General features: G+C 40.4%; 1 protein-coding gene across 1 annotated transcript in view; it reads right to left on the bottom strand.

The window, feature by feature from the left end:
• LOC118746207 overlaps positions 1 to 27,587 on the bottom strand; it is a 45,211-nt gene that overhangs the window by 14,534 nt on the left and 3,090 nt on the right. The window contains exons 2-5 of the mRNA XM_036480033.1: positions 19,073 to 19,201; positions 17,824 to 18,357; positions 13,286 to 15,859; positions 13,100 to 13,211 (exon numbers count right to left, since the gene is read on the bottom strand). Coding sequence (XP_036335926.1) covers positions 13,100 to 13,211; positions 13,286 to 15,859; positions 17,824 to 18,357; positions 19,073 to 19,189 — 3,337 coding nt within the window. The 5' untranslated portion in view covers positions 19,190 to 19,201. The remainder of the gene's footprint in view (positions 1 to 13,099; positions 13,212 to 13,285; positions 15,860 to 17,823; positions 18,358 to 19,072; positions 19,202 to 27,587) is intronic.

Here is a 27,587-nt window from a genome sequence, read left to right as displayed (position 1 = left end):
CATATTTTCAAAAACTATTTTTTTTATCAAAAAATTTGTATGTGAAAAATTTTTAAAGAAAAAATTTTAAAATAATTTCTTTTCATATAGAATTTTAATATATGTGTGATTTTTTTCCAATTTTAAACTAATACTAATCGATTTGTTTTTGTTTTGTGCTGTAAAGTTTTCAAAAATGTATGAATCAAGCTCAAATTTCATATTTATTTGAAACAAGTCAAACACATGAAATGTGAACCCCGTCCGTTTTGGTATGGAACGCGCCATATACATATCATACATACATACATACATACATATCTGTGGACTTTTGACAAACAACTTCTCTCGAGTGAGGTTATTTCCTCTTCAAAGCAGTAATTCATTGAGTTCTCGGATGTAATTTTTATATTTAGTCATTAATAGTTCAAGATGCTATCTCAATTAAATAAAAATGAAAAACATTTGAATGGAAGTTCCTTAAAATTTATTCTAAATTGCAATACCTACAGAAAACACAGAGGTTGTTTTGTCAAAAGTGGTGAAATTTTTTTTTTTAATTTGTTGAATTTTTGTAAGTTTTGCCCAAAGTTTAACACTTTCACCCCTTTTGCGAGTGTCGACTAGTAGTAGATTTTGCGCCGAGTCACGATAGGCAGCTGATTTTATATCTTTATGTTAATAATTCATTTATTGAGAGAGGATAGTACCGCTTTCTTAATACTGAAAAGCGGATCTGATATATCCAACGTGCTGGAATGAGAGTTAAAATCCTGGCATAAGCAACGGAGTGGGTCATGTAATTCAAAATTAGTTTTACAAGCTTTCAGAAATAGGGGACAAAAGTGTCTTGATACCCGGGAGAGAACATTAAGGCTAACTTCACCCAGAAGAAGCGGACTTGAAATTGAGCCTGTCAGTAATTAAACTATAAAAATTGTACCAAGTATTTGATTGCGACTGGCAAGTGTAGGAAGATTAATAAATTTTAGTCGGCTCGTATAAGGCGGGAGGTTATATTGAGAATACCAACGGAAATTTCTTAAAGCAAAAAGTAGGAATTGTTTTTGAATTGATTCTACCTTGGCTGAGTAAATTTGGTACCTTGGATTCCAAACCACCGAACCGTATTCCAGAATCGGTCGAACTAATGTTGTAAACAGGGTTTTAGTGATATAAGGGTCACAAAATTCTTTTGACCATCGTTTCACAAATGCAAGTACACCTTTAGCCTTGTTGACTGTCACATTAATGTGAAGATTAAAATTAAGCTTAGGATCCATTGTGATAGCAGGGTCCACAAAATTGTATACCTGTTCCAGGTTATGGCTACCTATTGTATAAGAAGAGGGCTGAACAGCTCTACGCGAGAAGCACATTACTTTACACTTCTTAAGATTTAGAGGCATAAGATTTACTTTACACCAGTACGCCATGCTGTTTAAGGCCTTTCTTTAATTTAAACGTACGATTTATAAAGCTTTACATCAGCTGCATACATTGAAATTTTGGAAAATTGTATATCTGTAGAAATGTCGTTTATAAAAAGCAAGAACAGAACCGGGCCTAGGTGGCTACCTTTATATGACGTTCAAACTGGCCCCATTTAACTTGTTAAATGTAAAAGAGCTTTTTGGAAAACACAATCGTCCACATTGAACATTTGGAGTTAACTTTGACGGTTGTTTGATTACCAATAAGAATTTAAAAAAAATATTCAAAATCAAGTTTTTGTGTTTCTATTTGTTTTGTGCGAATGTCTGCTTCATGATATTAACGCATACGGATAACTTAAAGACTTCAAAATGTTTAGTTCGTATGCACTATTTATCTCTGCGTTCGATGAGACCTCTTGGGAAATAACCTTGGCCTCTTTTTTGGCGGGCAGACATGCACACAATTAATTAATTAATAATTTTTAATTTTTAATATTTTTCAGAATATACATTTTTTGAACGTTGGCGTGTCAAATGAAAGCTTTTGGGTCTTTCTGATTGGTCGGAGCAGAAAGCTTTCTGATATAACTCTGCGAGTTAAATGATTTAACTGGTTCAATTTTCCAACAACAATTGCATTCGATTTAACTTGTTTATGAACATGTTTTGTTCATTTAACTGGTTCAAGCCCATTTAACATGTTTAGCTCGTCAATTTGAACGTAGTATTAGGGACTCCTGAAGAAACATCAATGACGTCAGAGATATTGGCCCGTAGTCATAGTCAAAATAAAGTCGACTTTAAAGTTAGTTGCAGCTTTTTTGACAGATATCCCATTGAAAATTATGTCAAAAAGCTGCAACTAACTTTAAAGTCGACTTTATTTTGACTATGACTACGGGCCAGTATTTTTAAACATTACCCTTTGTGATCTATCATGGAGGTATGAAGAGATCCAACGTAGAAAATTAGGTGGAAGACCAAGAAGATCAAGTTTATAGATGAGCAACGAGTGGCACACTTTGTCAAATTCTTTACTGAAGTCAGTATATATAACATCAACAGTTTTGCTTTTACTAAATGCTTTTGAGATATAGGATGTTAATTCAAGTAAATTTGTAGAAGTTTATTTGCCCTTGCAAAATCCATGTTGACTGTGTGAAATTCTAGAAGAGATAGAATGCGTCAACTGATTTGTTATAATTGCTTCAAATAATTTAGGAATTGCAGAAAGCTTAGCTATGCCCCGGTAGTTCTCCACTGAAGATCTGCTACCGCTTTTATGTAACGGGGTTATGAACGATTCCTTCCATATAGTTGGAATAATGCCCTCTTTAAGAGACAAATTAAATAACGCTGTTAACGGCTCATAGAGATAATGAAGCACAATTTGTAAGAATACAAGTAGGGATCTGGTCAGGACCATAACTAAAGGACTGCTTTAAGGATATTTAGAGTTAATTGGGCATACATAGTTTAAAAGGATAGTCAATGTTAACATGTGAGTTAATGGAATAATTAGATTTGAAAAACTGAGCGAACATGTTAGAAATTGTTTGATTATCACTAGAGATGTATTTCGATACTTCATGGCGGAAGGAAACCCACTAACATTTCGCTTAGAGTTTACGAAATCATAAAATGATTTGGGGTTATATATTATACGCCGTTTGATTTTACACAAGTAAGCTTTATAACACTTTTTGTTTAATTCAAAAAACTTATGACGCAAAGGTGAGTATTTTACATAGTATTCACTCATACTTTTCATTCATAGTTTTTTTTTTTTGTAATCTAAAATAACGTGACTCAGTTCTTTAGTGAACCATAATTGTGTTTGTTCTTCAGGAACATACATGCGTTTAGGGACATACTTTTCAAATAATTTATAAAAAGTAAAATTAAAAAGTGCAACGCTTTGTTCAATATTTTCTTTATATGCAGGCCACGACAATTTAGACAGTTCCTTGTTAAGCTTTTTAAAGTCTACTTTCGAAAAATCGAAGCGAATATCTGGTTCGTATGCTTGTTTACCGCAATTTTGACCATCACTTATAATTTCGTAAGATATCTCCATAGCAGGGTGGTAGACATCTTCGGGCAAAACTAGTGGATCACACTTATTTACAACGGACTTAGATGCATCATCAACATAAACAATATCTAATACTTTAACAAAATTATTATGAAGTACATTAACCTGAGTTAGGCAGAGTTCAGCCATCTCCTCTAAAAATACATTGTTGCACGCCACGGTGGAGAATACAGAAGGTGGCGTCGATGGCAATACCGCTAATCGGCTCTCAGTGAATTTGACAGAATCAGCGGTTTTGCTGACGTCACAGTCGAGATGACAGCAGTAGTGATGTGCTGAGTTAATACTTTTAAGTATCCAATACTCTCGATACTCGGCACCGAAACATTTATTTAGGTTTCGAATAAAAGCACACAAAGGCCAAAAATATGGAAAAAAAAACGCCTATCAAAACCCGAATGTAGGAGCCAATAGAGCTTTTAATACTGATTCAAATGAAAGATGTATATATGTCGGTTCGAGGCCATAATACAAAGAAACTCTTACTTGTTTGAAGCATTTTTGTTCCAGCTGAATCAGACGATATCATTTTTGTAGGCCTGGGGCAGATTCTGTAACCAGTTAGCGACAATTTTCGAATCGGTATCGGTTTTGTTGACGTATGATATGAATTATTTTAACGTCAACAAGTGCGATATCGATCCGAAACTTGTCGCTAACTGGTTGCAGAATCTCCCCTCTGAAAGGCTTCTTCATCCGTCAAAGTATTTTCCTTGAACCTTGGATCGACTAAGGTTAAAACTGATAAAATAATATTTCTCTGTTGCGATAAGTTCAAGTGTTTTAGCCGATATCATATAAATTAGTAATAAAAGTTTTTTCTAAACTTGAAATGCATATAATGGCGAAAGTTTAATGTAAAGAATCAGTATCGGGTCCCGATAAGGAAGTATTGGGTACCGAAACCTTTTTTAAGTATTGGGTACCGACAATTCAGCACATCACTAGACAGCGATTTTATTTGGCGCTCTCAGTTTTCAACTCTACGGTGACGTCACGCCAAAATTACTCTCACGAACTCTGCTGCAATCGGCGCAATCTTGTATTCTATCATCCTTGGTTGCACGCACTAGACGCGAAAGGTACGATATCATTTTCAATGATGTTCCATGATATGCTTGGTAAATTAAAAACACCCAACTCAATCATTGAATCAGAGGACTTAGTCAATAAATTAACTGATTTCAGTAAAGAGATGAGTCATGAATACACCACTGTGGCAGATCGGGGAGGGATATAGCATAGAGCTAAGTAAATAGACCCTTTTCCAACCTGTACACGAATGCATTTGAATTCTACTAAATCAATGTGAGGAACAGCGTTCCCGTTTTGATACGTATTTATCCAATTGGATACATTTTCGCCTTCAATTTTGAGGGATACTTCGTTTTTGTCCTCAGTGTAAATTTGGATACCTTTTCCCGTAAGTATTCGTAAGTTGGAGCTATTATAGCTATTATTTTTAACAGTATATTATAATATTATTAACAGTATATTATAACGTTTTTAACAGTTGGCTGCTCATCTTCCAAGCAAGAAATATTCCTGTTCTTGTTACTTTGAAAAATTAATTTTTTAGCTACATAAACGTGCATTTAATAACACCAGTTAGTTTGTAAATTTTAAAAAGTTTTCCGACCTGTAGTAGTTAACTGTAATGCGAAAAAATCAACTTGTACATCCCGAGAAACCCTTATCTTAGCATTTAAAGGAAATTGACAAACATGCCGCTGACTAATTTTCAACAATAACTTGACTGTACTAAAAATAACTTCCAATTTTGTTTGCAGTTCTACCATACGGGTTTTTAGGCAAAGATGTTTATTACAAAATTTGAAAAATCCTTCCGAAAATTTTCATTTTGAACCGAACCGAACCATTTTTTGGAGTGGTTTTCGGTTTGGTTTTGAAATTTCAAAATAAAAACGGTTCGGTTCGAAGCGCGAAAAAAACGACGGTTCGTTTCAAAACCATCTTGCAATCTGGTCTTTTAGCTGCAAAGTTTAAAGAAAGTGCTGTAGGAAGACTTTAGTGCCACACTCTGTGGTCAGTCTTATTCTCCGAAAGCTTGGCTGGGAGGATTCCCGTCGACTAATCATACGAGAATATTTTATGACATATGTATGCATTTAGGCGGATTTGGAGAACTGACGAGAAACAGCTATGAAAATGAACTGAACAATAGATTAGAATCCGATGAAGAGATAGACACGAGGCAGAGTTTACGCAATGAAGATGAATACGAGGAGATTTTCCTTTCAGAAGCTGCATTAGGGCAATTAAGCTTAAAAGAAATGAAAACTATAGGTCTGGGCGTTAAGAAATGCGTTGCGATTGGTACTGCGGGATGCACTGTTATGGTGGGGCCCATGGAGCCGTCAAGGAAATATGTACAAAAAGAAGCCACAAAAGTTGCGGAGATGCCGTCTTGGCTAAAATTCCACTTACCAAAAAACTATCAAATCTTATCCAAAGAAGTCACACCGTTTCTTCAAGTTTCAATACCAAAGCGTAACACAGTTTTATCTCACTGGAGTACAAAGACACTATTCGGTTCTTCAATTTACAGTCGCCCTTCCAGTAATCGTAGAAGCGCTGATAAAAATAAGTAAATGGGGTAATCGTAGAAGCGCTGATAAGAATAAGTAAATGGTAGAACGACTGCAATAAAAGTGCCAAATCTGGTGGCCGTTCTACGCAATTTGGAATTTCTAACGCAGCCACCGATTGTGCTTTTGCAGAAAGAAACTATCAGACATTTTAACAACTTTGCTTGCAACACTAAGCCATGGAAGTATCCATGCAGAAGATAAACTTCCTTGTAATATTCTCAAATGCCACACAACTAGCTGAAAAGTTGACCCAGAAAATGCGGTCGCCAAAGTCATCGAAACAATCATCCATCTCAAAACTGTGAAGAGTGTTATAAATTTGTCGGGTGGTGCCTAGCAATAAAACGCCGGGTAGTTTCTTATATTACAATGACTAACTTAGAGTTTATTGAAAAAGGTTCGCTCGTACAACACACGTGTCCGTGTACCAAAAAGATCAGCGAGAAAAAAAAAGAAAAAACTAGAACATCAGAGATAACACATCTCACTAACTTATGTTATCGATTATTGCTACAAGAGGCGAATTCACCACAATACCCCCCGGCTAGTTACCGGCTAACGATACCGAAGGGGGATTTTCACCCGTCGTCCTGCCGATGTATACCTGACAGCCTCCTCCTTCATCTCGCTTTCATCGTCCTCTCTATTATTCTCGTTTCTGTTATTGTCTGTTCCTGCTGTAGGCGTTGTTTCGTTTCTGTCTACGGTGTTCTGTGTGCTTCTCTCATCTTCGTAGCTTTCCGTTGCTGTTGCCGTTGCCGTGACGTCGTGATTAAAAATAAATGCTGCCTTCAAGCGATCAATAGAAATTTTAACTTCTCTTTGTCGAACTTTGATTACGAAATATTTTTCCTGCTTCGAGAGAACTGCGTATGGACCTTCATAGTGTGGCTCCAAGGGTTGGCGTACTCGATCTATTCGAACGAATACGAACTTACAGTCTTTTAAAGCTGGTTGTATATATGTTTGTGCTTCGCCGTGGCGTGAAGGTTTCGTCATGGGTAATTTACTCATTGCTTCTCGCAGCTGTTCCATAAATTCTGTTTGGCCGGATCGCCGTTTTCTCTCGTGTAGAAACTCGCCTGGTATACATATTGGTCTCCCGTAGAGCATTTCAGCTGGACTGGCGTTTATGTCCGTCTTAACGGTAGTACGCATTCCCAACAACACAAGCGGTAAAGCGGAGCTCCAATCGTTGTTCGGCCAACACCTGATCGCGGCCTTTAGCGTGCGGTGCCAACGCTCGATCATTCCGTTCGACTGTGGATGGTATGGCGTCGTACGCAAGTGTACTACACCCAACATCCTTGTCAAACTGCGAAATACTTCGGACTCAAACTGTCGGCCTAAGTCGGTAGAAATTCTTTGAGGAACGCCATATACTGCTATCCAGCCGCTGATGAGTGCGCTGGCTACGTTTTCCGCTGTCATCTCCTTGAGAGGAACTGCCGCTGGCCACCTTGAAAACCTGTCTATACATGTGAGGCAGTAACGGAACCCGTTGGACGTCGGTAGCGGTCCAACAATATCAACATTTATATGTTGGAAGCGGTCATCAATGTCGTGGTAGCTCCCTAGAGGAGCTTTTGTGTGTCGTTGCACGGGATGCAGAAACGAACGGTCTTGGCGACATCCGCAGCCATTCTCGGCCAGACAAACCTCTCAGCTACCAGTCTCTGCGTGGCTTTGATGCCCGGATGGGATAAGCCATGCAGCTTATGTATAACCCTCTCTCTAAAGGCTATCGGTACGTACGGTCGTACCTTCCCATGAGATACGTCACAAAAGAGCTTCGCCAATGAGCCTGGAAGTGGTACTTGCGTTAACGAAATTGTGTTATCCTTACCTGAACTCAGCAGGGCTTGGAGTTGTGAATCGTTTGCTTGCGCAGAGGCCATTTCGTCAAAGTTTATCGCCTCGTTGTGTATTGCGTTGATGCGGGACAGCAAGTCAGCAATGTTGTTGTCACGCCCTGGCAGGTGCCTAATATCGGTAGTGAATTGGCTTATGTAGTCGAGTTGTCGCGCTCTGCGTGGAGGTGTCTTATCACTGCTTTGTCTGAATGCGAAAGCGAGTGGCTTGTGGTCGGTGAACAGAACAAATTCCCTTCCTTCCAACGCGTATTTAAAATGTTGCACTCCTTGGTATGCCGCAGTCAGCTCTCTGTCGTAGGCGCTGTACTTCCTTTGGGCGGACGTTAGCTTTTTAGAATAAAAACCCAAGGGTTGTACTTCTCCGTCTATTATTTGGTGTAATACAGCGCCTACGGCGTCATCTGATGCGTCGACGGTTAGGGTCAGCTGTGAATTTGGAGCCATGTAATTCAGCAACGTTGCGTTCGCCAAATCCTCCTTACATGCGACGAATGCCGCTTTACTTTCCTCTGACCATATAATGGGGGTGTTGTCGTTTTTTTGGTTGCCCCTTACCAGCTGCTGGAGGACGGCTTGATTTTTAACTGCATTCGGGATGAACGGTCGATAAAAATTTATCATGCCCAAAAACTTTTTAAGCCCCTTGGCCACCGTTGGTATTTTAAAGTTCCGCACAGCTTCCACCTTCTCCTCAGGGGGCGGTATCCCCTGCGCGCTAATCGTGTGTCCCAAAAAGTTTAGCTCGCTCCTTCCGAATTGGCATTTACTGATTGCGATAGTCAAATTGCTTTGGCGAAGTCGTTCGAATACTATTCGCAAATGCTTTTTGTGCTCAACCTCTGATTCCGACGCGACCAAAATGTCGTCGATATACGCGAAAGTAAAATCGAGCCCCTTTAAAACTTCATGGATGTGACGTTGAAAAGTCTGAGCCGCATTTCTCAGACCGAATGTCATGAAAACGAACTCAAAAAGTCCAAAAGGCGTTGATATAGCCGTTTTTGGTATATCGCATGGTTCAATAGGGATCTGGTGGTATGCTTTTTGGAGATCGATGGCTGAAAACACCTTCTTGCCGTGTAAAATGCTGGTGACGTCGTGCAAATACGGTATAGGATACCTGTCCGGTACCGTAATAGCGTTTAACGCCCGATAGTCGCCGCAAGGTCTCCATTCACCACTTTGTTTCCTCACGAGGTGCAATGGACTGGCCCAATTGCTTTTCGACGGTCTGCAAATCCCCTTCTGCAGTAGGTACTCGAATTCTTTCTTCGCTTCGTTTAGCTTATCCGCCGCTAGTCTTCGCGGCCGCGCGAATACCGGAGCACCTGTGGTAGTTATGTGGTGCGTAACCTTGGAATTCACTGGTCTCTTGTTTGCGTTTGTCGTGGCAATATCCTGGTACTCATGGAGTAAATTCGCGTACTTATCCTTGACGTTGTATACCCGAATTTGCGTAACCTCGGTGCGCGCCGTAAGACCTTTCGTCTCCAGTAGTGTACTTCTATCTAGTAACTTGCCTCTCTTAGCGTCGACCAGGAGATCGAAGTGCTTTAAAAAATCTAATCCTATAATGGCAGAATTAACTTCCGCCAAAATGAAAGTCCACACAAACTCGCGTCTTAACCCAAGAGCGATCCGTAGTCGTTTTTCGCCAAATGTTTTAATAGCCGAGCCATTCGCAGCATACAGTTTGGCCTTCCCGTTCGCTTTTGTCGTATTCGCCGTACGGTCCGGTAGCACGGACACATCGGCACCTGTGTCAATTAAAAATTGTGTTTTTGTGTTTTCGTCCCTGATGAGTATGCGGGCTATGCGTTGGTAGTCTTCAGATTTGCCCGCCAAACCAGAAGATGCAATTAGTTTTTTGTCGCTTTTTGTCCGCGCTCGCAGGGCGGTCGGCATTTACGGGCGTTATCCCCGTGCACCTGGTGGTACCAGCATAATTCGCCCTTTGTTCGCATTGGAGTGTTTGCCCGGGCGTCTCGTCCTCTTGACACTGAACGAGATCGTCGGTTTGTTCGGTACTTCGTATTCTGAATTAATTTGTCGAATTGCGCTTCAATGCGTTCGATTCGTTTGCTTATGCCTGAAAAAGTTTCGTCGGCTGCATTGCCTTTTGCCACTACCGACACCTGCTGAAAATCCCCTACTTCTAGAATCTTGTCGGCCAGCTTTGCTAAGTCTGGCAAATCTGCGTTAGACGCCTGTAAGATTGCCCTAACCTGTACTCACTCACTTCACTTAACTCGCTTAACAATTGGGTTGGCCGTTTGTCTCCCAAATCCACATCCGACAGTAATTTTTGCGTTTTTTTCTGCTCGCTTTCACAATATCTATCTATTATACGTCGTTTCAGGTTGTCGTATTTGCCGTTGTCGGGTGGGTTCAAAATGGCGTCAGAAATCTGGGCTAAAACGTTTGATTCAACAGCAGCGACGACTGTGTTGAACTTTGACGAATCTGTGGAAACTCCGGCCACGCTGAATTGCGCCTCGACTTGGGCGAACCAAATCTCCGGATGCTCTGGCCAGAATGGCGGCACCTTAACCGACACTTTGTTCACCATCATGGCTTTTTCGCTCGTGGCAGCGGCCGACGGTCCAGCTCCCGTGCTTGCTTCATTATCTTCTTGGTTAACCATTTGAGTTTTTGCTCGCTCCGTGACAAATATTCGCTTTTGACGTCGGGGTCACCAATTGTCGGGTGGTGCCTAGCAATAAAACGCCGGGTAGTTTCTTATATTACAATGACTAACTTAGAGTTTATTGAAAAAGGTTCGCTCGTACAACACACGTGTCCGTGTACCAAAAAGATCAGCGAGAAAAAAAAAGAAAAAACTAGAACATCAGAGATAACACATCTCACTAACTTATGTCATCGATTATTGCTACAAGAGGCGAATTCACCACAAATTTAATGCATACATACCATGAACCAAAAATACAAGATCACCTAATCAAAGAAGCACGAAAAAAGTATATTTCTGAGCGTTTTTGACATCTGCCTAAGAATGAAAACAAACAAAGAAAACGAAAAAGGCGCGGTTGTTGTTGTTGTAGCAGTCGTTGTCGTCAAGTTCCACTAACGGCAAACCTAGGAAGCGTGCAGCTTCTGTGGGATTTGTCCACAGGGACAAGGCCTTTAGGGTTGTCGGGTTTTCCGGGCATGCGAAAAGATGTTTCGAGTCATGTGGGGTCTCTCCGCATGCCGGACACTCATTCGGCACATCCTCATTCAACCTACTCAAGTAGGAGTTGAACCTGCTGCAGTAGCCGGAGCGAAGTTGTGCAAGTGTAGTGCGTGTCTCCCGAGGCAGATGAAGCTCTGTCTCGTCTATGTCCGGGGGTGGTATGCCTAGAACGGCATTCACAGGTCTAGAGTCTACATAACTCGAGACTGAGTCCATGTGAATGCCGTTCAGGGCCTGTCTGTACGCTGTCGGGTCCAGAGGTTGCGGCGCGGTGATTGAGTGCGATTAAATTGGTATTTATTATAAAATATACAAAGTGAAACTTGATGACAATTAACAAAAAAAGTTCATAAAATATGGTTTTCATGATTGAAAGTGTTTTACAATCGCATATCATTACCCCGGGTCGATTTTTCAATGCCAACGTTCTGGCCACAAACGTGCACCCACTTTTCACGCAAATTTACGCCTTTGGCAAACGCACAAACTTTTTCCAATCACACAGCACTTCATGTTATATCATAAATATGTAATAAACCAAAATTTATAATTAAAATCGCTGCAGAAAACACATTCAATCGCTAAAAAATCACTATGAAGAGGTAGAAGACGGTGTAAACAAAACCGAAAAACGTAAACGAAACAAATACAACGATGGCTGATTAGGTTCATGCATACATACCATTCATCGAAATGGTCACAACAGATTTAAAGATGCGGTATTCAAAAGACGCCCTCAAAAGTTTTAATATCACTCTGCTCTCGCCTTAGCTGAACATCCACTCAGAACACACGGTGGAAAGAATACAGAAGCTGGCGCCAATGGCAATACCGCTAATCGGCTCTCAGTGAATTTGACAGAATCAGCTGTTTTGCTGACGTCACAGCCGAGATGACAGCAGTAGAGATGTGCTGAGTCAATACTTTTAAGTATCCAATACTCTCGATACTCGGTACCGAAACATTTAGGTTTCGAATAAAAGCGCACATAGGCCAAAAATATGGAAAAAACGGTTCAGGGGAGACTCGCCTATCAAAACCCGAATGTAGGAGCCAATAGAGCTTTTAATACTGATTCAAAAGAAAGATGTATATATGTCGGTTCGAGGCCATAATACAGAGAAACTCTTACTTGTTTGAAGTATTTTGGTTCCAGCTGAATCGGACAATATCATTTTTGTAGGCAAATTTTATAACCAGTTAGCGACAGATTCTGTAATCAGTTAGCCCCGACAAATGAATATATACACAAACATATGTTCGGTTATGGTTAAAACAATTCAAGTTTTTGTAGAGAATTTTTGGTTTAAAATTTATTTTTTTCCTTTTCAGTAGGGTTTTTTGCACACTATCTTCTGCGTGAGAATTGATCTTAATAGATACGGATCTGAATAGGCGACTGGAAGACGGCTGTTTGTCAAAAGCATACGATTTCGAGCTCGCGTAAATGTACATTTGCTAAATGCGATAGCAAGAACGCTCTTCGAAAACATATGTGCGAAAGTGCTAAATGTTGCATTTTAAATGCAGCAAAAACTCTGCATAAGTAAAAACAGCCGATATGATAAGGAAATGAAAGGCAAAGATTTTGATTTTGTTTTTTCGTAGCAAAACTGTAAGCAAAGGATGAAAGAAATGTCAACGAAAACACTAACAGCCGGTACGAACAGCTTTCAGCCCACAATCCCAAAACTCCTTTCCAAAGTGTTTTCGTTGTCGGTCCGAACATGGTATAAGATCAATTTTGATTTTTGACAGTTTTCTTTATGCCAATTCTTTCCAGAGGTGAGGACTCGCTGGTAATGACTTTGTCATTTTGATGTCATTGCATGGTATGCATAGCTGATTTGATTCCCACTTCTTTTAATGCATATATATAAATAAATTACTACGACAAAAAAAGAACTCACCAGCATAGACTGCATTTTCATCTACATCTGGCATTGTTGTTTCGAAGCCCAATGGCTCGTAATTTTTTGTATTACAGCTCGTAGAATTGGCAGCATTGGAATTTGATGAAAACTGTAAATTTAAATGTGAAAAATATTTGTATTATTAGCTGTATTCCTTACGGTGAGCACCGAATATGTACTTACCGATCCTGGTGCTTTATTGGATGATTCATCATCATCTTCTTCATCACTGCTTAGCGTGAGAATTACTGGTTCAATTTCGGCAGCTCGACGTCCACTGCGAGTACTGCGACCCCGTCCAGCACCGCCCGGACCACCACGTCCGCGCGTCGAAGTACCACTGCTAGCGGCACTGTTGCTGTAACTAAGAGCACTTTTAGCTTGAGCTCGTGCTAATAAATCACTTCCACGACGTTTTTCGCTTGGTGCAAGCTCACTGCTGCCAATGGCTTTAGTCGCAGTCGTCTCACCAGCCGTGGAAGTGGTGTTACTGCCTAAACTCTTCACGCATGGGACACGCTTCGGTGGATCGAGGAAAACTCTTTTGCAGCGTTCGCATTTAGCATGGTCGTATCCGCTAAAGCCGCAGCTTTGACAGACAGCAAGAAATCCTTGTATAATTTTACGGGGTACATCCTCTGTTGCAGCTGGTACTGTGGAAGATTTGTTAGTAGTACTGGTTGTTGCTGGACTAATAGTATGTGCATCTTTATGTGCCGTTTCAGGGACAACAGTAGAATTAGCAGTTTGAGCTGCACTATTCGCCGGATTCCCATAACTAGCAGTTGCCGTTGGCTGTGGAATGGTGCCCTGTGAAACAGTTGTATTTCCTCCGCTGCTAACTGAAGCAGAAGCAGAATTAGTTGCCGCTAAGCTGCTAGCGGCAGTTGCATCTTGTTGTCTATTCATTTGCAAAGTCTGTTCTGCGCGCGATATTAGCTCGCTGGCAGATTCCTGAACTGAAAACCCGACAGTGACAACAAAATCGATATTTGCACCAGGATTCTCCACGCACTGTATGGTTGTTGAACTATCAAATGGCACTCCAACTTGTTCGAGTAGATCTTGAACGGTACAAGATTCACGTGGCAATGTGAATGTTATGAGACGTTGTTCACCAGACACCAATATTACCAACATTTTAGCGCTATTTCGATCTTTCTCCGCCATTTGCGTATTGTTCCGATTCTGCATGACATGTTGTGTGTGAATTTCGTAGTTGTTGTGCGAAGTGCGGTGAACTGCTGAGGACGACGTTGAAGTTGTCGTAGGCATTTGCGATTGTTGTGACTGTTGAGGCTGTTGAACTTGTTGGGGTGCGACCCGAGCGATTGGCACCATCCCTGTACTTCCGGAGGCATGCGTCGGTAACATTTTATTGGGCGGTTGTGGTCCACTCGCGCGTAGTGGGGCTTTCATTTGCAAAATAGTGGCTGTAGTTGTAGGGGACGATCCAGCCGTGGGCGGATGACGTTTGCGATACTCAGCCAAGGTAATACATGTGCCATTTTGGGTGCGTACCAAACGCGTATCATCATCCTCTTTGGTGTAGTAGCTAGTCAGTGTGGTGCCTACGGGGGGGTTTGTAATGTTGGCGGTCGAAACCGCCGGTTTTTGCTGATCCTTCTTCACCACAACCGCTTGAATACTGTCTTCTAAGTCCAATTCATAGTTACCACTGCTACTACCGGAACTGTTACTGCTTCCTGCACCACTTCCTGCAGTAACAATTGGAGCACGGAAGCGGGCACCCACCAGCTGCGTTGCCCGCTGTTGCTGCTGCGCGGAACTTGCTAGTAACTGCAACTGTTGCTGGGGCGTTTCGGCAATGTTGCGATATATGTGTTTCACTTGTCCTTGTGGATTTAAAATTGTGATATTTTTGCCCTGAACTACGGCGTTCTGTATGAGTTGCTGTGAAGTTGATATTTGCTGTTGTGGCTGTAATTGTTGAGATTGTTGTTGTTGCTGCACTATTGTTGCCGTTACTTGCGTTCCTCTTCCAGCGAGCGATGCTCCACCGCGTCCTCCACGTGCGGCACCACGTGCTCTTGTACCGCTTGCGCCTCCTCTGGGCCGTGGTGTACGGGGTGTTTGCTGGTGTAGTTGTGGCTGCATTGATGCAGTCATCTGCGGTCGCACAGCCCGACTTACCGGAGCAGCAGGCATACGCGCGATCAGAGTATGCGTACCACCAAGAGCACCACCTCCGCGTGGTGACTTATTACGAATAGCACCGCGCATAACACCACCTCCAGACACTCCCCCAGTCAATGCTGTTGCCACCAATTGTTGCTGCGGTTGCTGCTGCATTTGCAATGGAGATTGCTGCTGCAACTGGGGCTTTAACTGCTGAGGATTCTGAACTGCGGTTGCCTGAATGGGATGAAACACAACATTTTGTTGAGGTTGGGGCTGTTGATGTTGCTGGACTGTCTCTTGGGGCGAGGCACCTACTCTCGTCTGAACAAGACGCGCTGTCGTGTGCATAGGTGTTGTGGTGGAAGATGTTTGTAATTGTATATGCTGCTGTTGCTGCTGCGGATGTTGCTGATGCGATTGCGGAGATTGCTGAAGTACAGCCTGAGTCTGCGGTTGTTGTTGCTGTTGAGGTGAATACAAAACACGATTTGTGTTGTAGATAATGCGTTGCTGTGGCATGGGCTGACGCATAATTATTTCCGAGTGTTGTGGAGATTGAATTAAAACTTGTTGACCCGAAGGCTGTTGCAATATGACGTGTGCATTGTTAAGCATCTGGAATGGAAGATGAGTTTTATTGTATATAGTTTTCGCATGTCTGTGCTATATTTTAGATAATATTTGGGAAAGGGATTTTTATAAATCCTATCAATTAAAGCCAACTTCATAATCTTAGTTACTTAAGTGGCAAGTTTTTATGCAGAAAATTCGCGGATATTGGGCACCTGACAATAAAATAATAATAAAAATAAAATAATAATAAAAATAAAATAATAACGAAATATGCCAAATGAGTGTCCGGCATATGGAGAGACACCCCATGACTCCAACCCTATTGTGGCTGCAGGCTTCGCAGCTTCCACGGGCTTCCGGTAGTGGAGCTTGGCGACAACGACTGAGATATTAACCGATCTGGGCGGGGTTGTTGTAGCCGCGATGTCGCAATTTGTCGTTGGTGTGATTGAAAACCCATTTGATTGAGAATTCCAAAAAAAAAAAAAATGCAAACTGCCTTTGCAGATCTCGCAATTTATAGTTGGTGTTTTTTACAAATCATTTTCTTAAAAATTCAAAACACTTCGATTTGAAAACAGCCTTTACATGTGAAAAACTACAGTTTGCCAATTTATAATATGCACACTGTTCTTCATGGCATACCTTTTTGTCGTAATTTTTTTTTATTAGAACAAAAACCAAGTAAATCCAAGTTTTAAAAATTGAACACGATTTAGGGATATTCCAAGTTTTAAATACTTATCAACAAAACTTTAAGTTTTTAATCATAATTTTTAAAACAATTTCCAGTATGATGTTCCTATTTTCATTAAATACTACTTGGTCTTATACATATGAGTAGTCCACTTGCAAACAGCGTTATTTGATTTTATAAAAAATAAGCCATAAATTAAAAAAAAAAAACGACAACGAAAAGTAACATCTAAATTGAATTTTTTTTTGTTACCTGAAAATTTTGGTAAATAAGAGCCTAATAACATTATAACATAGAATAACATTAAATTAACAGTCTATACGAACCAAAGCAGTTTTCTAAGCTCACCAGATGATAGAGACTTTTGAAAGTTTGTTAATAAAAATGATAGCGACCTTTGCAAGAGTAGTAACATTTGATGCTATTTTTTCAGAATATAAAAAGATTTTGCACTGTGTTGTTAGTGGACATGAAACTAATTTAAATACTGGTACATTACCCACCAAAAACTAAAAATCGAAAATTTTTTTGTCTATCAATCTCATTCTTTAGCCTGTAACAAAACACCGTTATGAGAACAAAGTTCGTTCCCACGACAGTCGGGTCTACGTAACCGGAACGACCCAGATTTATATCTGGCCAAGGACTGTCACTCCAGCAACACTCCCCAAAAAGTCTTTGGGGAATTTGTATGCTGCTACAACAACAACAACAACATGAGAACAAAGTTATAGCATTCTTGTACAAAATGAGCTTGGGTATGTACAAGATATTTCAGATTATTAACTCGTTTGAAAAATTAAAGCTCCGCAGTAATTTCTACTATGATGTCCGACAGTTATTGTTATAGTATAAGAAATTCGACATTTGCTTTAAGAAATGGCAATCCTTGTATATCCGACTGCTGTAGAAACAAAGGGTACCCACAGTCCTTCGCTCTACATACGTATATCTAATCAGTAAGACCTAGCAAAGTAAACACTTATGTATGCATCTACATGTGTATATATTTGCATAATCAACTTAAAAAGTTATTCGACATATCTTTTAGCCTCTCGCTATAGTTCAATCGTATATGTATATGCTACTCGCTTTCTCAACCTCAGGTTATATGACTCTATTAACCGCACTTCAAAGTTTCGTCAACTCTGCAGAGTTGTAATAATGCGACTATATACATATTAACATACAGATTTTCCGGTGCTTTCTTTAATTCGTTCTTTTCCAATGTGAAACATGCATTTATTTCCTCTATAGGAAGTTACAATAATTTGACTGAGTTTAGGATTTTAAGATAATATCCCCTTACCTGAGTTTGTTGAGTTTGTGGTTGTTGTGTTTGCATGCGATAAACAATTTGTTGAGGCTGTTGTGGCGCCTGTATTGAATGTTGCTGATGTACAATTTGTTGCTGTTGCTGCTGCTGATATTGTTGTTGTTGCACATGCAACTGCTGCTGTTGTTGCTGCTGATGTTGCATTTCCTGTTGCTGTTGTTGTTGAACCAATGAATTCGGTTGTAATATCGGCTCGGTGGTATAATACAATTGCGGCTGTTGTTGTTGCTGCGTCTGCTGTGCCAATTGGTGATGATCCTGCGGCATTTGTTGGCTTTCATGAACATAATGCTGTTGCTGTTGTTGTTGATGGTGATGATCATACATCACTTGTTGTTGATGTTGTACCGCCTGCTGTTGCTGCGATATTTCATCACCGATTATATATTGTGTGGTTGATGCAGCTGGCTGTTGCTGGTACTGTTGCTGTGCTGGTACATTGGCTGTCTGATATACTACTTGTTGACCTTCGTTTAGCATTAATTGGTCTTCGGGTAAAAGTAATTGCTGAGTTTCGATGAAATTATAACAGTAATCGAAAAAGGATAAGGAGTATAAGTACTAAGTCGAAATTTTTTGTTTATTGAATATGTAAATTAAGAGGCTAATACTTATAAATAATGAAATAAAATCTCGTTAATTTTGCATAGGAAAAATAAAAATCGTTTTCGATTAAGATTTGTTTAATTTTGATCTATTAGTTTCTTTAATGATGTATGCACTTTTTAAAATAATTAATTTTATTTATCTTTTTAAGGGGGTAAAAAATTTGGATACAAAAATATAGGGCGTGAAAGAAATACATTAGGGGTTTTCATCTAACGTCACAAACTGCCGATAACCGTGATAAAATTATTTATGTATTTAAAATTTTGCCCGACCAAATTCTTATGACGAATTTCCACTAGGCATTGTAATGAATTTAATGACTATTTTTTAACGTAATAACACGATTATTTTTTAATGCTTAACTTTGTCATTTGTGATTTCTGCTATTTAGTGCCTATTGGAAATCCGGGAGGAATATTTTATATACATAAATATATGACAGCCGAAATTATTATAATTTAAGAATTTTCCTCTACCTGAAAAACTTGAAAAACTTGAAAAACAAAAATATATAACACAAAATTGCACATCTCTATTTCTACATCAAAGCATATTAAATAATGTATATTAGCGCTACATTATAGATCTATATAAGTAAGTTTTATTTGTAAACCTGTGGTCGAGTATGGCCACCAACACCAGCATCCTCGCTTGCAACGTGCACCACTTGGACATCTGCGTAGATCTGCTTTAAATCATCGAGATTTTGTATTTGATAATATTGCGCCATTGGGGGCCCTCTCTGTTAATTTAGATAAAAAAGAAGTTACATATTGTATATAAGAATTATGTTAATTCTATGGTACTTATTAAATGACTTTTGTAAAGTACACAACATCACCACAACCTATAGCCCTAAGCCCGCGACCACTTTTTAAGGTACATCTTTTAGATAAAGGCTGGATAAGCCCACTCCATTGCTGCGCGTAGTCCAATCTACTTGACAAACCATATTAGGTGCATTCATTAACTAAGTATGTGAACCGTATAGGTACATAAACGGCAATCTCAATTTGTTAGAATTTTTGGACAACCCAAAAGATTTGTTTGGTAATCAGCTGGAGTAATAGTCATTGGCCAGATATAAACTTATTGCGGTTACGTGGCGGCCGCTGTGGTGTAGTGGTAAGCAGTGCGCGCTTCCACTCCGCAGCGCCTGGGTTCAAGCCCTGGTCAAATGAACATCGAAAAAAAAATTTAGAATAGAAAAAAGGTTTTTTCTTAACAGCGGTCGCCCCTCGGCAGGCAATGGCAGACCTCCGAGTGCATTTCGACGTAAAACTGTAGGTCCCTCCGGTTTCTGTGACAACAATAAGGCGCACGCCACAAATCGGAGGAGAAGCTCGGCCACACACTAATATATGTGTAAGCGCCAATCTATTATTATTATCATTGCGGTTACGTACATTGATCTGGCTGCCGTGGGAATGCGCCGTCTGCTGTTTCAGAGTGTACTGAGGATAATTTCGGATGTGAAGTTCCGCATTTTGTCTTGGTGATAGGTCACCGACAATCTCTATGTATACAGGACATAATATATTCCTATTCGTTTTTCAAGAAATGCTGTCTTCATGCAAAATTTTCCAAGATAAAAGTCTACTTGCATACATGGTTAGTGATACTCCCAAAATTGAGCGTCCGGCTCTTTTTTTGTTAATATTCGCAATGTTTAACATGATAAATTTTTTTGTTAATTTTGTTTTAAAATATGGCTTATGTTTTAGCAAACTCCATTTAAATCCAAGAATGTACTGTGTACAAAAATGAAAAAAAAAATTCAATTTTTTTATGAAAAAAATGCGTAAAAAAAAATCTCAAAAATCAACGCCAATTTTTAGAACTTGAAATTTGCACATTAAACTAAAATTTAATGTGCTATAAAACTGCATACCTGAATTCTTTTTAGAAATTCGTATTAAAAAGTACGCGGTTTTGCAGAAACTTTGTAGATTTTTCTTAATTTTTGTACACAGTATCATTCTTGTATTTAAATGGGATTTGCTAAAATACTAGCCACATTTTAAAACAAAATAACAAAAAAATTTTAGCGTGTAAAACATTGCGAATATTAACAAATAAGAGCCGTACGCTCAATTTTGGGAGTAAGAGTATGTATTATTGTCTCCAAAAACTCTCATGGCTCATAAACGTAAGTGAAGTAACTAAACAATCTGATTTGTCAAAACAAGTAAAGGTACGTAGTGATGTAAAAAATCTTTGCATCGGACCAGGGATGGAATTTCAAAATTTCACAATGTGCCTAATGGTCTTTAAAAATAGTGCCGAAAAGCAGATAAAAGTGCCACAAAATTTAAATTTCTTTCTTTAAAGGCCTTTTAAGAACAATATATGTTTAGAAATAGTATTTTTAAAATGCAGTGAGGTAATATAATATTCATCAATTAACCAAGTTATTGCAGTAAATCACTTTGATGAAGGATTCCTTAGACATATATACATTAGGAGTGTACTCGTACGCCCAACTATCTAAAGTTTTAGAAAACTTTTACTGGTTTTGCGTCCTCGTACTCAAAAAAACTTGCAAAGTAGGGGAAATTGAGAGAGCAAAATGTGAAAGAGAGCTGCAAATTTCTGCTGGAAAAATTTTTCCCAGCTAAAACTTGCAAGTAAGAAAATCAGCTGATCACAAACACATGTTTGTAAATAAACAAAAGAAAATCTGGCCTTTGTGGGTTATTTATTGCAAATTTTATTATTAATGCTAGTATACAACGAAAAAGTGTGTTAATTTAATAAGCACAACGTTTGTTGAGTTTATTTTTCGTTAATTTGCTATTAATCTCCAGTTTGTTTACTTTAGTGCGCTGACTATGGTTGCCGTATGACATTTTTCGTTTGTACCATAATTTTCCTTTAAATATACCAAAATAGATTTAAATGCAGCATGCTAAATGTTTTTTGCTGAAGTTTTCAGTTTTGGTACGTTGGTTGTTGAAATGAAAATTTTATAATTTTAAAGCTACATCTGTAGTTATATCTATTACATTTTTTTGGATCAATAATGGGTGTTTGGAGGAGATACTCTTGTTTTTGAATACGTCACCATGTGATATCACAAATAATTATGAAAAAAATAACTTATTCATTCCGATATAATAATTTGAATTTTAAAAAGGTTTTTCTTATCCAAAACTATTCAATTGTATAAAATGCCAAATCGGGGGAAAATGTACCAAGCAGAAAATAAATTGCTAAATTAATCAAAGGTTGCAAGTTTTTGCAAATTTTGCGTTCTCGTACTTCTGTTGATATTTCGTGTCTTTAAGAGCGAATGCTGCTAAATTCTCAGAACTTTTGCTGCTGGAGAATTTAGCCCTCTCAATACGAGTACACACCTATTAATTCATAGCAAAATAACACAGTATTCTAATTAGGAAGGGAAATACACCGAAATATAGCTATTCTGACGTGTTGACGATATATGTACATAAATCGACATTTCAAACTTTGTACAAAAATTAAAAAAATCCAGCAGGTTTTCGCAACAACAAAATTTTAATTCAAAATTTTGAACTGTATAACGAGCTTTACTTTTTTTGATGCGTATTGACAATAGAATTCAGCGTTTTGTCAAGAGCTGTCACACACTATTTCTCAAGTTTCACTTTTTGTAATTTTTTAATCTATAATGTAGTAAGTGATTTTTTGTTATATATTGGTGTAATATGCTAAGTTTCTATAATTTATGATTGTGCCAAAACAGGATGGGGTTGGCTTTCCAAAACGGAACCAATCGAGATTTCAGCGAAAGTATAAGGAATTTCGTTATGTAGCTTGGGGAGGATGTTGGGGGAGGCTTTCTCTACATGAATATATCACTCTCACAAAGTAGTTGCTAATAGTATTAAAGCAATTTTTTGTTAAATAATCTTCACTACTACCCCCAAATTTTTGTACAAAATACCACTTTTCACTTATACTTTCTGTGATATACTATATTTTCTATGCTCACGTGCGTATTTTATACTTTTAATATATATACATATATTCAACAATTAATTAGTAAAACGCGTTTATAAATTCGTTCACGCGTTTTAGCATTTTTCACAAACAAACAGAGATGACAATGTCCGACAGTAAGAGCAAATGTGCGCTGCCATACTTCTCGACGCTATAAAATACACCTATAAACCGTATTATTTTAGTTTTATATTGATTCCTTAGTTTTTTAATATACCATTACCCTTTTTCGCCAGCTGGGCTTTTTACTATAAAATCGATACTTCGAGAATAATGCGTTTGCGTGTTTTCGCTTGAAAAATGTTAAATATTCATTTGCACAAGACATTTTTATATACACAGTTTTATATACAAGACATTTTTATAGAACACCCAGTAACCATAATAGACATCACTGGGGCGGCAGCCCCAGGTTTACCACACAGAAAGGGAATTCTAGTTACCTCATCCTTTCCCAAGGCTACATCACTGGGACGGTAGCCCCAGTTTGTTCACACCAAAAGGAGAATTCTATTTGGTAAGGGTTATAATCTTAAAGTGCGGCCGAAGGCCGCCTACGCAGAAAAGAATTCTACGCAAAAATACTGTGGACGCAAGTGAAAACTGTGATTTTTGGCCAGTTTTTTTTAAGGGGTCCCTAGGAAACCATAGGGGGTCGGTAAGGGTTATAATCTTAAAGTGCGGCCGAAGGCCGCCTACGCAGAAAAGAATTCTAAGCAAAAATACTGTGGACGCAAGTGAAAACTGTGATTTTTGGCCATTTTTCTAAGGGGTCCCTAGGGAACCATAGGGGGTCGGGGGTTGCATTTTTGTCATGCCCTCTCCAAAAAGGTCCAAAAAGGTAACATCGATACTTCGATAAATCGCTATAAATAATTTAAATTTTTAATAAAACATTATGTGCATTCTTTTATTGCTTCCGTTTTTTGTTTTTTTGGCATTTTTTGGTATGTATGGCAGCGCCAACATTTTAGTTCAATTGGAGTACAAAGGAAAAAGTGAGGTTGAATTCGGTATTTTTTGCAACTTCAAATGCGAATTACTTAAAAGCTATAAGCCTCCGGAGGGTGGGGTCTTCAGATTTAGAATCTGAAAAAGCTCCTCTATAAATGGCACTATTGTGCCTACTTCTCCATCACTGCATCCGACCATTAATGTTTGCTATCCGATGCAACAAATAGAGTATTTCAGCCGTTTACATCGAAAAATGTTAGATATAATAGGCCGTATTCTTGTTTTCGTACGAATCGAAATTTAAAGTTTTCGTGTATAATTTCTAAACAAAAACTTCAAATTTTCGATTCATTCGAAAACCATGGTGGAATTATACCATGTACGAAAACAAGAATTCGGCCCAATATTTGTTTGGCTAAGTATACAGAAATTGCTTCAACCTTAGATACATACATACATACTTAAGTATTTACCTCTAAAGGTCAGTTAGGTGCCTTCAAAATATATTTCTTAGATCTGGCAGATTTTAAACCATCAGCGCAACATATTATAGAAATTTTTTTTAAAAAGCTGTATGTTTACGCTTAAATAGAAACAGTTGAAATTTGTAATTCATGAAATCAACAAATTAATCTTTTTGTGAGTGAATTATTTATTAATATTCTTTAGCTGAAAATACGTTTACTTATGTATAAAGTACACTCATTTTCGAACTTAACTCGAAAATCTCCGATTAAACACAGATTTCTCATACAAAAAATTCCTAAATTAATAAATATAAATTAATCTGAGATTAGACCGATAACTTTTTGGTGTGGAACGTAGTATCGAGAAACGTCTAATGTGAAAAAATCACGCTAGCAAGCACGATGGTATATGAATATATTTTCAGTAAAATTTCGAGGTACTGTTTATGGGGCAGGGGGAGGGGGTGTGGGCCCCACAAATCCCCCCTAAACGAAAGAGGAATGACGCCGCTTTATGAAAAGTCTACTACGTAGAATTCTCCTTTCTGTGTGACATAACTGGGGCTACCGCCCCAGTGATGTAACCTTGGGAAAGGATGAGGTAATTAGAATTCCCTTACTGTGTGGTAAACCTGTGATGTCTGTTGTTGTTGTTGTTGTAGCGGCTACTAAGCCCCGTTCGGGACGGTTCATCCATCATCGTTGTCGTCTATTTCAGCTAAGGGGAGGCCCAGGAAGTGTGCGACTTCCACAGGGGCTGTCCATAGGGACAGGGGCGTTAGCTGAGTGGGATTCTCAGGGCATGTGAAGAGGTGCCGGGAGTCATGTGGCGACTCTCCACATGCCGGGCATTGGTTGGGCACATCCTCGTGGATTCTGCTCAGGTAGCTGTTGAGCCTGCTGCAATAGCTAGAGCGAAGTTGGGCTATTGTTGTGCGGGTCTCCCGAGGCAGACAAAGTTCTGTCCCGTCCACGTCAGGTGGTTGTGTGCCTAGAACGGCATTCACAGGGCGGGAGTCTACATAACTTGAGACTGATTCCCTGTGAATGCCGTTGAGGGCCTGTCGGTAGGTTGTCGGGTCCAGAGGTTGTTTAATATACCTCTGGACTTCGCTTGTCGGTAGGTTGTCGGGTCCAGAGGTGGTTTAATATACCTCTGGACTTCGTCTGTCAGTTCGTAAAGATGCCTCCTGACGTGCCGTGGCGAGGGCTCTTCCGCGAGCAGTTGCCCGCTGGGATGGCCACGTCTGTAGCTCCCAGTGAGGAACTGCTTGCAAAGCATTAAGTTATGCTCCTTTACCGGGATCATCTTGGCCTCGTCATGAAGGTGATTTAGAGGCGTCATCAGGAGGCATCCTGTCGCGGTACGTAATGCCGTGTTTTGGCAGGTCTGCAGCTTCATCCACTGCGTCCTGCTGTGTCCGGCCGGCCAATTGCCTTGTATGTTGCCAACAACGTTTCTTTATCTTTGCCCCAAGTGCTGCCGGCCAGCGACTTGAGGACATTGTTGCGGCTCTGTACTTTGTTGACAATTGCGGTTGTATGCGCCGAGAAGGAGAGCAGACTGTCGAAGGTAACTCCGAGGATTTTCGGGTCATTCACCGTCGGTATTGTGACGTCATCGACGTGAATACCCAGTGGCAGTCTGACCTCCTTCGTCCAGGTGGTGAAAAGGGTTGCCGAGGATTTCGCAGGGGATAGGGCTAGGCTCCTTGCAGTGAAGAAGCAAGAAAGTTCGGAGAGGTAACCGTTTACTTTTGAGCACAAGTCATCAATTCCATTCCCAGACGCCATGATCGAACAATCGTCAGCATATGAGACTATATTAACACCCTCTGGTGGCTGAGGAAGCTTTGATATGTAATAATTAAACAGTAGCGGGGACAGGACACCACCCTGTGGTACCCCCTGTTTAATTTTACGTGGCTTGCTGGTTTTGTCTCTGAAGATTACTGACGAGTGTCGACCACTCAGGTAATTCGCCGACCACCGTTTGAGTCCCTGTGGGAGTGAGGAGGCCTCTATATCTTCTAGTAGCGTTGAATGACTGACAGTGTCGAACGCCTTGGACATGTCCAACGCTACTAGAATAGTTCTCTCACAGGGGCGGTTTCGGTTTAGGCCACGAGTTATCTGAGTGTTTATGGCGTTAAGTGCTGTTGTTGTACTATGCACTTTACGGAACCCATGTTGATGCTTCGCTGGGGTCAGGTGGTTCGTGAAGTACGGGAGCAGCAGGGCCTCAAGTGTCTTCGCTACCGGGGAAAGGAGAGTTATCGGGCGAGAAGACACTGCTTTGTTGGCTGGTTTCCCCGGTTTGAGCAGTGGGACCACTCCCCCATTTTCCAGATGTCTGGAATGACGAGAGTGGCCAATGACAGGTCCAGGACCTCCGTTAGGTACGCTACTCCCGCAGGACCCAAATTTTTCAGCATCAACATGCATATTCCGTCGGGTCCAATGGCTTTGGAGGCTTTCGCCTTCCCGATGGCTACCCTTACCTCACCGCTGGTGAAAACAAGAAACGCACTAGGTTTTGGCATTTTGCGCAGCCTTCTGGTCACTCGACGTTTGGCTTTATCCACCGGAGGATGCAGAATGAACTGCCGGCTAAAATAGCTCGCGCATCTCTCCGGGTCCGACGAAGCGTGGTCACCAAAGTCTATCTCGACTCTGTCGTCGCGCTTCGTCGGGTTGGACAACGACCTCACGGTTGACCAAAGCTTGCTCACACCAGAGGCGACCAGATGAAGCGAGCTGCAGCAGCGGTGACAACCCTGCGGAACTTACGCTCACCTACATGAACGTCGGTTGGTATGGGTAGTGCAGTGAAGGCGCCCTCAGTAACATCCGTGAAGCCTTTCCAGTCAGCTTTGGAAAAGTTGATATTGGTCCGGTGTTCCACGGAAGCAAGGTCGGCAGGTTTATCAATCGAGATGACTATGGGCAGATGGTCTGATGCTAGGGTCAGCATAGGTCGCCATGATACGTTGTTTATCAGACCAGCGCTGACAATTGTTAGATCTGGCGAGCTGCAGCAGCTGCCCATAATCCTGGTGGGTGCGTCGTCGTTCATTGTGCAGAATGTCGAATCGTCTATCTGCTCAGCCAGATGTATTCCCCTACGATCATTTGACAGGCTAGAGTGCCAGAGATCGGTTTCACCTCTGAGTAGCGCACCTATTTCAGGGTGATATCCTGCCGGGCAGCTGGTGACGGGGGGTATGTATACGTTAAATATTTCGAGCTCAACATCGCCTGACCGGATATCAATACCCTGACATTCTAGGATGGTATCCCTGCGGTCGATGTCTGCTTCAATGAGACGATACTGCACGGTGTGGTGCGTGATGAACGCTAAACCTCCACCATTATCTCGTTCGCGATCTCGACGGTGCACGTTGTATCCGGAGCAATTCAACAGGATTGAATTGCCGTGCAACTTCGTCTCTTGGACCGCAGCTATTAATATTCCATGCCTTCCCATAAAGACAGTTAACTCCTCGATCTTGCTCTGGAGTCCGTTACAGTTAAATTGTAGCACCTTTGTGTGCCTTGGGAGACCAATTGTGATTTGTGGTGTTAAAGAGTTGTGTTGCCTGCCGGCCCCCTGCTGTACGTGCTGCAGAAGGGGGTGCTGCCTTGTGGTGGTGGTTGGCGGCGTCGCGGGGGAGGGATGCGACGGGGCAGCACAGCAGGGGCCCATATAGTCACTCGTCCAATCAC

The sequence above is a fragment of the Rhagoletis pomonella genome, unplaced genomic scaffold (assembly GCF_013731165.1).
Source record: "Rhagoletis pomonella isolate Grant_MI unplaced genomic scaffold, Rhpom_1.0 Rhpom_scaffold_00010, whole genome shotgun sequence".
Lineage (NCBI taxonomy): Eukaryota > Metazoa > Arthropoda > Insecta > Diptera > Tephritidae > Rhagoletis > Rhagoletis pomonella.
This window is presented reverse-complemented; position numbering and strand designations above follow the sequence as displayed.